This window comes from Cherax quadricarinatus, chromosome 30 (assembly GCF_038502225.1).
Source record: "Cherax quadricarinatus isolate ZL_2023a chromosome 30, ASM3850222v1, whole genome shotgun sequence".
Lineage (NCBI taxonomy): Eukaryota > Metazoa > Arthropoda > Malacostraca > Decapoda > Parastacidae > Cherax > Cherax quadricarinatus.
The window spans coordinates 36,319,610-36,333,152 of NC_091321.1; the positions used below are offsets into that span (position 1 = coordinate 36,319,610).

General features: G+C 43.2%; 1 protein-coding gene across 1 annotated transcript in view; it reads left to right on the forward strand.

The window, feature by feature from the left end:
* The window catches only part of LOC128692774 (cytochrome P450 9e2), a 214,983-nt gene that overhangs the window by 143,619 nt on the left and 57,821 nt on the right, over nt 1-13,543 (forward strand). Inside the window, exon 5 of the mRNA XM_070090107.1 lies at nt 6,984-7,044. Coding sequence (XP_069946208.1) covers nt 6,984-7,044 — 61 coding nt within the window. The remainder of the gene's footprint in view (nt 1-6,983; nt 7,045-13,543) is intronic.

Below are 13,543 nucleotides of genomic sequence, written 5' to 3' on the forward strand. Positions count from 1 at the left end.
AGAAGTGTGGGTTGTATGTGTTAGGATGTAACTGGTTGGGGGGGTTGTAGAAGTGCGGGTTGTATGTGTTAGGATGTAACTTGTGCGGGGGAGGGGTTGTAGAAGTGTGGGTTGTATGTGTTAGGATGTAACTGGTGGGGGGTTGTAGATGTGTGGGTTGTATGTGTTAGGATGTAACTGGTGGGGGGGAGGGGTTGTAGGTGTGGGTTGTATGTGTTAAGATGTAACTGGTGGGGGGGAGGGGTTGTAGAAGTGTGGGTGGTAGGTGTTAGGATGTAACTGGTGGGGGAGGGGTTGTAGAAGTGTGGGTTGTATGTGTTAGGATGTAACTGGTGGGGGGAGGGGTTGTAGGTGTGGGTTGTATGTGTTAGGATGTAACTGGTGTGGGGGAGGGGTTGCAGAAGTGTGGGTTGTATGTGTTAGGATGTAACTGGTGGGGGGGGAGGGGTTGTAGGTGTGGGTTGTATGTGTTATGATGTAACTGGTGGGGGGGGGTTGTAGAAGTGTGGGTTTTATGTGTTAGGATGTAACTGGTGGGAGGGGGAGGGGTTGTAGAAGTGTGGGTTGTATGTGTTAGGATGTAACTGGTGGGGGGGTTGTAGAAGTATGGGTTGTATGTTTTAGGATGTACCTGGTGGGGGGGGTTGTAGAAGTGTGGGTTGTATGTGTTAGGATATAACTGGTGGGGGGGAGGGGTTGTAGAAGTGTGGGTTGTATGTGTTAGGATGTAACTGGTGGGGGGGAGGGGTTGTAGAAGTGGGGATTGTATGTGTTAGGATGTAACTGGTGGGGGGTGGAGGGGTTGTAGAAGTGTGGGTTGTATGTGTTAGGATGTAACTGGTGGGGGGGAGGGGTTGTAGAAGTGTGGGTTGTATGAGTTAGGTTGTAACTGGTGGGGGGGAGGGGTTGTAGAAGTGTGGGTTATATGTGTTAGGATGTAACTGGTGGGGGGGAGGGGTTGTAGAAGTGTGGGTTGTATGTGTTAGGATGTAACTGGTGGGGGGGAGGGGTTGTAGAAGTGTGGGTTGTATGTGTTAGGATGTAACTGGTGGGGGGGAGGGGTTGTAGAAGTGTGGGTTGTATGTGTTAGGATATAACTGGTGGGGGGAGGGGTTGTAGAAGTGTGGGTTGTATGTGTTAGGATGTAACTGGTGGGGGGGGAGGGGTTGTAGAAGTGTGGATTGTATGTGTTAGGATGTAACTGGTGGGGGGGGAGGGGTTGTAGAAGTGTATGTTGTATGTGTTAGGATGTAACTGGTGGGGGGGAGGGGTTGTAGAAGTGTGGGTTGTATGTGTTTGGATGTAATTGGTGGGGGGGAGGGGTTGTAGAAGTGTGGGTTGTATGTGTTAGGATGTAACTGGTGGGGGGGAGGGGTTGTAGAAGTGTGGGTTGTATGTGTTAGGATGTAACTGGTGGGGGGGAGGGGTTGTAGAAGTGTGGGTTGTATGTGTTAGGATGTAACTGGTGGGGGGGAGGGGTTGTAGAAGTGTGGGTTGTATGTGTTAGGATGTATCTGGTGGGGGAGGGGTTGTAGAAGTGTGGGTTGTATGTGTTAGGATGTAACTGGTGGGGGGGAGGTTGTAGAAGTCTTGGTTGTATGTCCTAGGATGTAGGTGGTGGGGGGAGGCGTTGTAGAAGTGTGGGTTGTATGTGTTAGGATGTAACTGGTGGGGGTAGGGGTTGTAGGTGTGGGTTGTATGTGTTAGGATGTAACTGGTGGAGGGGAGGGGTTGTAGAAGTGTGGGTTGTATGTGTTAGGACTGGTGGGGGGGAGGGGTTGTAGAAGTGTGGGTTGTATGTGTTAGGATGTAACTGGTGGGAGGGGGAGGTTGTAGAAGTGTGGGTTGTATGTGTTAGGATGTAACTGGTGGGGGGAGGAGGGGTTGTAGAAGTGTGGGTTGTATGTGTTAGGATGTAACTGATGGGGGGGAGGTTGTAGAAGTGTGGGTTGTATGTGTTAGGATGTAACTTGTGGGGGGAGGGTTGTAGAAGTGTGGGTTGTATGTGTTAGGATGTAACTGGTGGGGGGGAGCGGTTGTAGAAGTGTGGGTTGTATGTGTTAGGATGTAACTGGTGGGGGGAGGGAGGGGTTGTAGAAGTGTGGGTTGTATGTGTTAGGATGTAACTGGTGGGGGGGTTGTAGAAGTGTGGGTTGTATGTGTTAGGATGTAACTGGTGGGGGGAGGGTTGTAGAAGTGTGGGTTGTATGTGTTAGGATATAACTGGTGGGGGGGGGAGCGGTTATAGAAGTGTGGGTTGTATGTATTAGGATGTAACTGGTTGGGGGGAGGGGTTGTAGAAGTGTGGGTTGTATGTGTTAGGATGTAACTGGTGGGGGGAGGGGTTGTAGAAGTGTGTGGTGTGTTAGGATGTAACTGGTGGGGGGGGTTGTAGAAGTGTGGGTTGTATGTGTTAGGATGTAACTGGTGGGGGGGTTGTAGAAGTGTGGGTTGTATGTGTTAGGATGTAACTGGTTGGGGGGGTTGTAGAAGTGTGGGTTGTATGTGTTAGGATGTAACTTGTGGGGGGGGTTGTAGAAGTGTGGGTTGTATGTGTTAGGATGTAACAGGTGGGGGGAGGAGGGGTTGTAGAAGTGTGGGTTGTATGTGTTAGGATGTAACTGGTGGGGGGTTTGTTGAAGTGTGGGTTGTATGTGTTAGGATGTAACTGGTGGGGGGGTTGTAGAAGTGTGGGTTGTATGTGTTAGGATGTAACAGGTGGGGGGAGGATGGGTTGTAGAAGTGTGGGTTGTATGTGTTAGGATATAACTGGTTGGGGGGAGGGGTTGTAGAAGTGTGGGTTGTATGTGTTAGGATGTAACTGGTGGGGGGGGGGGGGGGGAGGGGTTGTAGAAGTGTGGGTTGTATGTGTTGGGATGCAACTGGTGGGGGGGTTGTAGAAGTGTGAGTTGTATGTGTTAGGATGTAACTGGTGGGGGAGGGTTGTAGAAGTGTGGGTTGTATGTGTTAGGATGTAACTGGTGGGGAGGAGGTTGTAGAAGTGTGGGTTGTATGTGTTAGGATGTAACTGGTGGGGGGAGGGTTGTAGAGGTGTGGGTTGTATGTGTTAGGATGTAACTTGTGGGGGGGAGGGGTTGTAGAAGTGTGGGTTGTATGTGTTGGGATGTAACTGGTGGGGGGGGTTGTAGAAGTGTGAGTTGTATGTGTTAGGATGTAACTGGTGGGGGAGGGTTGTAGAAGTGTGGGTTGTATGTGTTAGGATGTATCGGGTGGGGGGGAGGGGTTGTAGAAGTGTGGGTTGTATGTGTTAGGATGTAACTGGTGGGGGGGAGGGGTTGTAGAAGTGTGGGTTGTATGTGTTAGGATGTAACTGGTGGGGGGAGGGGTTGTAGAAGTGTGGGTTGTATGTGTTAGGATGTATCGGGTGGGGGGGAGGGGTTGTAGAATTGTGGGTTGTATGTGTTAGGATGTAACTGGTGGGGGGTGAGGTTGTAGACGTGTGGGTTGTATGTGTTAGGATGTAACTGGTGGGGGGGAGGGGTTGTACAAGTGTGGGTTGTATGTGTTAGGATGTAACTGGTGGGGGGGAGGTTGTAGAAGTGTGGGTTGTATGTGTTAGGATGTAACTGGTGGGGGGGAGGGGTTGTAGAAGTGTGGGTTGTATGTGTTAGGATGTAACTGGTGGGGGGAGGGGTTGTAGAAGTGTGGGTTGTATGTGTTAGGATGTAACTGGTGGGGGGGAGGGGTTGTAGAAGTGTGGGTTGTATGTGTTAGGATGTAACTGGTGGGGGGGAGGTTGTAGAAGTGTGGGTTGTATGTGTTAGGATGTAACTGGTGGGGGGGAGGTTGTAGAAGTGTGGGTTGTATGTGTTAGGTTGTATGTGTTATCATAAGTGTATTATGAAGATGTTTGTGATTATATAACACTGTGTTACCAAGTAGGGTGTAAGATGTGTTAGGTTTGTGTTAGCACAATATTATATTGTATATTTGCTCAGTGGACTTTAGTAGTACCGGTGTTCAGTTCTTCCTTATAACATGTCACACTGAATGGTATCAATGTGTGTTTTTTGTAAATATATTGATCCGTTTATGGATTAGTGTTTAAAATTAATATTTTCAGCTTTGTGTTTTGGCATGTGAAAGTCGACATATATGTAGTTTGTGTGTACTCACCTGATTGTGGTTGCAGGGGTCGAGACTCAGCTCCTGGTGTGTGTGTGTGTGTGTGTGTGTGTGTGTGTGTGTGTGTGTGTGTGTGTGTGTACTCACCTATTTGTGGTTGCAGGGGTCGAGTCTTAGCTCCTGGCCCCGCCTCTTCACTGATTGCTACTAGGTCCTCTCTCTCCCTGCTCCATGAGCTTTATCATACCTCGCCTTAAAACTATGTATGGTTCCCGCTTCCACTACTTCATTTTCTAGGCTATTCCACTGCCTGACTACTCTATGACTGAAGAAATACTTCCTAACATCCCTTTGATTCATCTGAGTCTTCAACTTCCAATTGTGACCTCTTGTGTCTGTGTCCCATCTCTGGAACATCCCGTCTTTGTCCACCTTGTCTATTCTGCTCAGTATTTTATATGGCGTTATCATGTCTCCCCTGACCCTTCCTGTCCTCCAGTGTCGTCAGGCCGATTTCCCTTAACCTTTCTTCTTAGGACATTTCCCTTAGCCCTGGAACTAACCTTGTCGCACTTTCTCTAATTTCTTGACGCGCTTGATCAGGTGTGGGTTCCAAACAGGTGCTTATACTCCAGTATGGGCCTGATCTACACGATGTACAGTGTCTTGAACGATTCCTTACTAAGGTATCGGAACGCTATTCTCAGGTTTGTGTGTGTGTGTGAGGGAGAAGGTTAGAAGTGTAAGCTGTATTGTGTTGGCAACAGTATGACCAATACCTTTATTGTGTAGCACTAGGTATTTAGACTTAGGATGTGGGTTGTGTTGTAGGTTAGTATTAACGTCATTATGTAAGGTGTCAGTATTTAATGGACTGGAGTTGTGCCAGTGAAGATTCTTTGTTCACAACCAGTGTCTTTGTACCATATTGATGTACGTATATGTATTTTGTACATGGTATTAATTAAAATATAAAAAAAAATATGACACCTCTAATGTCTGACACTCCTCGCAAGAGCAGACTGATAGTCACGGTAATATGTGACATCTTTGTGTCACACTGCCCATAACAGGAGGATGATACTTGAAGCTTACCTGGAGGTTATTCCGGGGATCAACGCCCCCGCAGCCCGGTCCATGACCAGGCCTCCCGTTGGATCAGGGCCTGATCAACCAGGCTGTTACTGCTGGCCGCACGCAGTCCAACGTACGAGTCACAGCCCGGCTGATCCGGCACTGACTGATAGTCACAGTAATATGACATCTCTAGTGTCTGACACTCCTCGTAACAACAGGTTGTTATTCATGATAATACATCATCTCATTTATGTCATACAGCCCACAGCAGCAGGCTGATAGTCATGGTAACGTGTCACCTCTACTGTGTCACATAGCCCGTAGCAGCAGATTGAAGATCAGTCCTATGACACCTCTGCTGTCTGCCACTGTTTGTAGCAGCAGATTGAAGAACAGTCTTATGACACCTCTGCTGTCTACCACTGTCTGTAGCAGCAGATTGAAGAATAGTCTTATGACACCTCTGCTGTCTGCCACTGTTTATAGCAGCAGATTGAAGAACAGTCTTATGACACCTCTGCTGTCTACCACTGTTTGTAGCAGCAGATTGAAGATCAGTCTTATGACACCTCTGCTGTCTGCCACTGTTTGTAGCAGCAGATTGAAGAACAGTCTTATGACACCTCTGCTGTCTACCACTGTTTGTAGCAGCAGATTGAAGAACAGTGTTATGACACCTCTGCTGTCTACCACTGTTTGTAGCAGCAGATTGAAGAACAGTCTTATGACACCTCTGCTGTCTACCACTGTTTGTAGCAGCAGATTGAAGATCAGTCTTATGACACCTCTGCTGTCTGCCACTGTTTATAGCAGCAGATTGAAGAACAGTCTTATGACACCTCTGCTGTCTACCACTGTTTGTAGCAGCAGATTGAAGAACAGTCTTATGACACCTCTGCTGTCTGCCACTGTTTGTAGCAGCAGATTGAAGAACAGTGTTATGACACCTCTGCTGTCTACCACTGTTTGTAGCAGCAGATTGAAGAACAGTCTTATGACACCTCTGCTGTCTACCACTGTTTGTAGCAGCAGATTGAAGAACAGTCTTATGACACCTCTGCTGTCTGCCACTGTTTATAGCAGCAGATTGAAGAACAGTCTTATGACACCTCTGCTGTCTACCACTGTTTGTAGCAGCAGATTGAAGAACAGTCTTATGACACCTCTGCTGTCTGCCACTGTTTGTAGCTACAGGCTGATAGTTACATTAATACATCAATATTTTCTGTGATATAAAACTGCACCTATGGTGAATATTGATTTTTATATTTTAAACAACGACGGATTAATAATTTATCAACAGAGACGATAATAATTGATGATCTAATTAATATTTTGTAAACTTGATCTTTAATTATGACTTTTGTTTCTTTTGTACAGATTCTAGTTTATTTCTCTCTAAACATCTACAGAAGAGTCATGTTCTATTCTTGGTTATGTTAAATTATATTATGTTGAAAAAGGTATAAAATACCAACAAGTTGACGAGTAATACACATGTTACACAGGTGTCTTACTTGTTAAGTTAGATTATGTTAGAATAGGTTAACTTAAACATAAATTTAAATAAATTTAACCACCAATAATAAAATAACTAACGGCCTACGGAAATATTTGTCCTGTTTCCTGACGAACCTAACCTAACCTAACCTAACCTAACCTAACCTAACCTACGGTTGAGGCTGGACAAATATTAACATATAACTAAGATGTATTTTTTTTCGTTACGTAATTGTGTTCATGAATATAATAATAGAGGATTCATTCTAATAATTCTTCATATAATGTTTTTTTCAGTTAATTAAGACTATATATTTCAGAAACTCTGAGACTCTACCCTCCCGCCACCTTCGGGGAACGCAAGTGTACCAGAACCTACAAGTAGGTCTTACCTTCACAATTATTTACATAAAGTGGTTACTCTTAGTTATATGATAAATTATTTTATCATGTATAATAGTTTTTAGCTAAATTCATAACTATTTGTATTACACTAGCAATGTTTTCCCTTACAGGATTATTTTTTGTTTAAATATGTGTGTGTACTTCTATGGACGTATTTTTAAACATAATAATTTTCGGTTCTCGAATAGGTACAATATAATGAAATGTTAGGTAAATTATCTCATATTCATCATAAAGTTAAACTAATACAGGATGAGTTAGTGCACAACAAACTGCCAAATTATTCATAATTTTTTTCAAAAACAGTCCAATACACATTTCAAAAAACTGGAAAGTGCTTCCCAGTACTTTTCAGTTGCATACATCATCTATCTCAACTGCTGTTTTACCGTCCACTTGCTTTTCCCACTGCACCTCATTAAAGAATTGCCTCATACCTGTGCGGTCACCTCTTTCGAAGTTTGGTTTCCTATGCCATCTCTCTTTTTCCCCAGGCTGATGTCTGGCATCTTAGCTCTCGTCATTCCTGGTCCGTCTGTGTGGCTTGAGATTCTCCCAGTCTAATTCCTTGATCAACAGCTTTGCATTGCTCATATAGGCTCTTCTGTTACTGTATACACAACTGCTCTGGTGTTGTCGCATTCTTGTCCCGGTTTCCTGCTATTTAGTGTAGAGTTGTGCATCACTGTTATCACCACCTTCATTCTCCTGGTCTTGAGTGTACATACTATGTAGGCATTTGCCTCTACTTTCTTTCTTCTGGTCCTATTAATTCGAAAAGTTTGTCCTTAACTGCCGTATTAACGTCTCATAATATTTTGTATGAATAATGTTTTAATATATTTCTCTATGTCAAGGCCTTTCAACTTTCTCAAAGTGTTGATACTATCCTGTGGCATTTAATAAAGCTTCGTAATGTGCATGACCAGGTCTATTCTTTATTCTGTGTCCTCTTTCTCAATGATCAGCCTAACGTATATTGTATATAAGGTTCAGAAGGATTCTTTACTAAATTTTCTTCAATGATTTTCCGAGGTTATCTAATCTTATTTATGACGTTAAATGGATTATGAATTTCTCTGGTAATATGTTTGACGTTAAATTATCCCCAGGTCCTCTTCGCTCTCTGGTAATTGCAGGTTATCCCTTTCCATGCTATCCTCTGTCCTATCTGTGCTCATCATTTTAAATTTGTTAGGGATGAAGTTATTAAGTCACTTGTTTGAGCACATCTGTTGTCCGTTCAAGTCTCTGGAGTTTATAACTTTTATTTTGTTCTTATACTTGACATTAGTTATACAACATCGGCAAAAAGTCACCCAAAGAACACCATCCAGTGAGGTAGGTCCTTCATATATATCCACGTGGCCCATTATTCATTGTCTCCCAGACACAGACACAGACTCAGACACAGACACAGACACACTGACAGGAAGCCGCCCAGCCGCCGCGGAGAGAAGACGTCGTCGTTCCTGCTCTTCAGTTATCCTGAGTAATTCTCGAGCTGAGCAACTCTGAACACTGTTGCTCGAGATTTTTCTTGGGTTATCCTGAGTTGTTCTTCACCAGAGCTGAGAGGAAACTTGTTTGCAGTCACTTCGAGCCCCATCCCGTCAAGAGGGTAAGGCGGTGACTTGCTTGCTTGTTCACCTCTCTCTTCCCCATCCCCCCATCCTTCCCCTTCAAACAACTACACTGGCCCACACACTAGCACACTACATACATTGCTATCCTTCTGACTTTCCTATCTTCTTCTTTTTCGGCAACTTCGCTTTGGCGAGTTAACACAAGGCATTTTGACCATCCAGTAGCCCGTGTGGTTTTTTAAAATCCGGCCGATCTTTGTCTTGGGCCTTTTCCCCTCACTACTCGAGGGTAGGCTATCTTAGGGGCCCTGTGTCCCCCTCACCACTCGAGGGTAGGCTATCTTAGGGGCTGACCTTCATAAATCAGCTGAAATAGAATGTTAGACTAACACTAAGGAAAGACCCTTTTTGTTAAAGTAACTTATGTGCCAGATGTACCTTCCTGGACATCATGGCGCGGATAAGAGTAAGATTACGGGTTGATGACAACCAAAAGTCAAGGAAGGAAATTCTAGCATGCATTTGCTCAAATTCAACTGTTGCTCGAGTGGATGTTTTTACAACTCTCGCTGGGGTAGTACTTCTCCTCTCTTCTGAAGAAGAGTTACTTCAACTACTTAAGCAGGACGTCCTGGACAAATTGAAGACTTTGGGTATCCACCCAATTGCACCTGAAAGCTATCAAGCGCAACGAACTGTGTTTGTTGCCAGAATTAACAGCATCATGAGAGATGGCACAGTGAATGAACTTCTTGCTGACTTTAATGCAGAGAATTCAGAATTTCATGCTGTCCAAGCACATAAATTTTCTAAACCTGGCAACAACCAGGAAACATTAAAATTAATACTTGAGACACCTGAAGAAGCCAAAGTAATGTGCCAAAATGGCTTCAAATGTTTTGGGACAAGATGTACACCTGACCAAATCTCTATTGAGCGGTTTGTCAGTATGACACAATGTTACAAATGTTACGCATTTGGGCATACCACCAACAAATGCAGTAACCAAGCACTGATTTGCAGCATATGCTCTGGGCAACATTCTTTTAAAACTTGTGATAAAACTAAACCCAAGTGTGTCCTCTGCAATGGTAAACATCATGTTTCTGCTATCTGTCCTGAGAGGATAAAGGAAATGCAGAAAATTCTAGAAGCTAAGAAACTGTCCACTTCTAAGAAGATCACTCCCCAGGCACCTCCAACAATGTCCCAAACTTCCTTTCCAGCTTTGCCTGGATCTAGTGGGACTCCTCAGGTCTCTTCCACTGGTTCCAATGTTTGGACTTCTGCCCCTCTTGGAGTTCCCCAATCTAACCCTCACATACAACATACACAAATGCAACAACAAGGTTCAGTCTCATCTCCTATGTCTCAGGTATCCACAACCGGGGATATGACGAGAGCACAACTGATGTATATGATGGCCAATGACATAGCAGGTGGTGACATTCAGCTCTGCTCTAAGGTTTTAAATGATTTGTTAATGGCTAATGGGATCACTCCCATCACTATCCCAGAAAATGTGAAGGTTATTATGGACCAGCCTTCTCATAACAAGTATGTTCCCTACTCTACTTCTACAAATAAGCCTAAGTCATCCTTGGTCCAGGGATCACCCACCTCGCATACCCAGGTTGTCAACTCCCCTCAATCCGATGAGTCAATACCTGACCATAACGATGCCCCAGAGATTGGTACTTACTCTCCCGCTATTGAAGCTGGTCCTGTTGAACAGGAACTTTCCCAGGGTAATTCACCTTGCCTACCAAATTTTCCTTTGGAGCCTCCACAGTCTCCCATTAACTCTCACGAGCCTCTGTTTCCTGTAACTGGGAATATCATACCTCAGTTTTCTGATGATGACTCTAATGACTCTAATGATTCTGTTAATATTACCAATTCTATTGAAGATGATGACACTTTTAATACACAAGCAACTACGCAGAACTTCCCTCCTACCCTTGACGAGTCCAGCAGGGATAGTGTGGATACCAAATATAACATTACTTGCAGGCGTTCAGACCGCAGTACACGAGCGAAGTGCAAGAAATAATTGGGATTACAATTTTCCAACTTAATGTTCAACATTTCTTTAATAACCGTTACTCCTTGAGGTTGAACTACATAATTACAATCCCGATGTTATACTCTTGAATGAGACAGCTGCGAGAGTTGATCAACATATTAAATTACGTGGTTACTCTACTGTGGAGAAATCGAGAGGACCTTTTAGTGGTGTAGCCATCTTAGTTAAATTAGGCTATACATTTAAAAATATTCATGTTGATGAAGATAACATTCTTGCAATAGAAATGACAACGTCTCATGGCCAACTAGTGATAGGAACTGGATATTTTCCCCCGAGACAACAATATATAGAGTCAATTCCTCTACATAGGATATTAAGCAGAAATATTCCAACAATTCTGCCCTCTTTAACTGTGGAGCTGGTATTCCACTGGGTGACTTAAAAGGAAAGCAACTATTTAATATCATGACAGCTAGAAAGTTGTCATTTCAAGGCCCATTCTTTAAATCGTACGTTGGACCTCATCCAGGGACACAAGATATAGTACTGACAAACAGAGACTGTGACCTCTTTCATTGTCGTATCTCTCCTGGTGGAAACGTAGGATCTGACCATATCCCTGTTATAATACAACTACAAACTTCTCCATTTAGAATACCTGTACCTCCTAAACCCAATCTTAACACCCTAGGATTTGACCCCTTCAGGGCATTTCTGGGTGAAGATGAAATTGTGTCATTGGAAAATCTACCTTCCACTGCAATTGATGACGCACTCAGGTCCCTTCACAATAGAATAATTGAAGCTACTAATGCAACTTGCCAATTAGCTTCCACAAAGATCTATCAACAATATAAACCTACTAGGGAAATTAGAGACGCTTTAAGAAATTATCAAGCAGAATGTCGAAGGCATCTTCAAACGCGACAACCACCAGTAGCTACATTGCACAGATTGAGGCAAGAATTAATTAACATGATTAGTTATCACAAACGGGACTTATGGAAATTGATAGTTCTTCAAGCTAATCAGTATAAACATGAGCCAGCAAAATTTTGGAGTAAGATTCGACAACTGTTAGGGGCAAAGCACAAGGCTTCTAACTACCTAATTCATACCTTCACTGATGAGGATGATGAAAATATTGAGATTAAACTTGATGATCCACAGGACCAGGCTAATTTGATGGGTGATGTATCGGAGAAAATTCTCTCCCACAATAACACTCGTCGATTTAACAATAATCACTATCAGTTGGCAAATGAATGGAGAGATGAGAACTTAGATGATCTACAACCACTACCTTCTATCGATACATCAAATCTTGAAGACGCCCACCCGCTTACTAGACCTATTGCATTACTCGAGATGAGTCAGGTTATTGGAAGAATGCGAAATAGAGCCCCTTGTCTCTCTGGAATAACAATGAAACAAATAAAGTTCCTACCCAAAAATTGTAAACAGTCTTTGGTTAATATCTTTAATGCCATCTTGGCCTCAGGACATTTTCCAGTGGTTTTTAAGACTGCTAGGATGATCTTTCTTGCTAAGCCCAATAAAGAATCCACCAACCAGGGAACTATAGACCTATATCTTTACTTAAAGTCACTGGAAAAGTTCTTGAGAAGGTCATTTCCAAGACTGAACTACTATATGGAGTTTAATCACCTTTTTACTGAAAAACAATTTGGCTTTAGAACACATAGAGGTACCAATCATGCATTAAATATTATTTTCGATACTGTAGCAAGTCTAAAAAATCAGGGCAATCTTGCCCTAATTGCCACCAGAGATGTTCAAAAAGCTTTTGATAGCTTATGGCATGATGGCCTTATATACAAATTCATTGACCTACCAGACTATAACTGGACTTTTCTCAGATTAATATATATTTTCTTAACACAAAGAAAAATCATTCCCACCTTTCATGGCAGGTCGACAGAACCTTTTATACCAACAGCTGGTGTCCCACAAGGTTCTTGTCTTAGTCCAATCCTCTTCAACATTTATGTAAATGACCTTCCTCAACCAGAGTTTAATGATACAATTATAACACAGTTTGCAGATGATGTTATCCATGTCGTCTCATCAACTCCGGTAACAGGAAAATACAAGTATGAGAGAGTCCTAGAAAATGAATATTGAACTAAGTCGAACATCTAATTGGGAAAAGAAATGGAAAATTACGACTAATCCAGACAAAGTCGTTGTTAGCACGATAAGATGTTTTGCATCAACCATCGAAGATAAAGGGGGTATCTCCATCAGAGGTACACCTGTAGCCATTAGAAACCGTAACAAGATCTTGGGATATGAAATAGACAGGCTGCTCCACTCAACATCTCATGTAACTAAAAAGATCAACATAGCCAAAGCCGATCTTAGCAGTCTCTTTAGATTCAATCAAGCCCCTTCACATGACAAAAAACATCTGTATAAAATGATAATAAGACCTATACTCGAATACCCATGTGTCCCAATGACAACAGCAAAGACCAACATGCTACGGTTGCAACGGATCAAGAATAGAGCTCTTCGCTTCATTACGGGTACCAGGAGGAGAGACAGAGTTAAAATGGCAGATTTACACGTACAACAAGATATTACTGCCTTAAATGTACGTCTTGACACCCTGAAAAAGAAACAACTCTATGCAATGCAAGAACTCTACATGCCAGATAGAAAACATCCTCTACAAGTTGTAAATACCACGGATTATATCATCCATACTCCTCCTCACAGGACTCAAAGAATGACTCTCAAACAGCGAGTCCGTCGTTTTATCCATAAAGATGATTACCATCGACCTGTGGAGAAAATTTCTCCAGGAGGGGGGTATCAGCCCCCTTCAGCCCTTCAG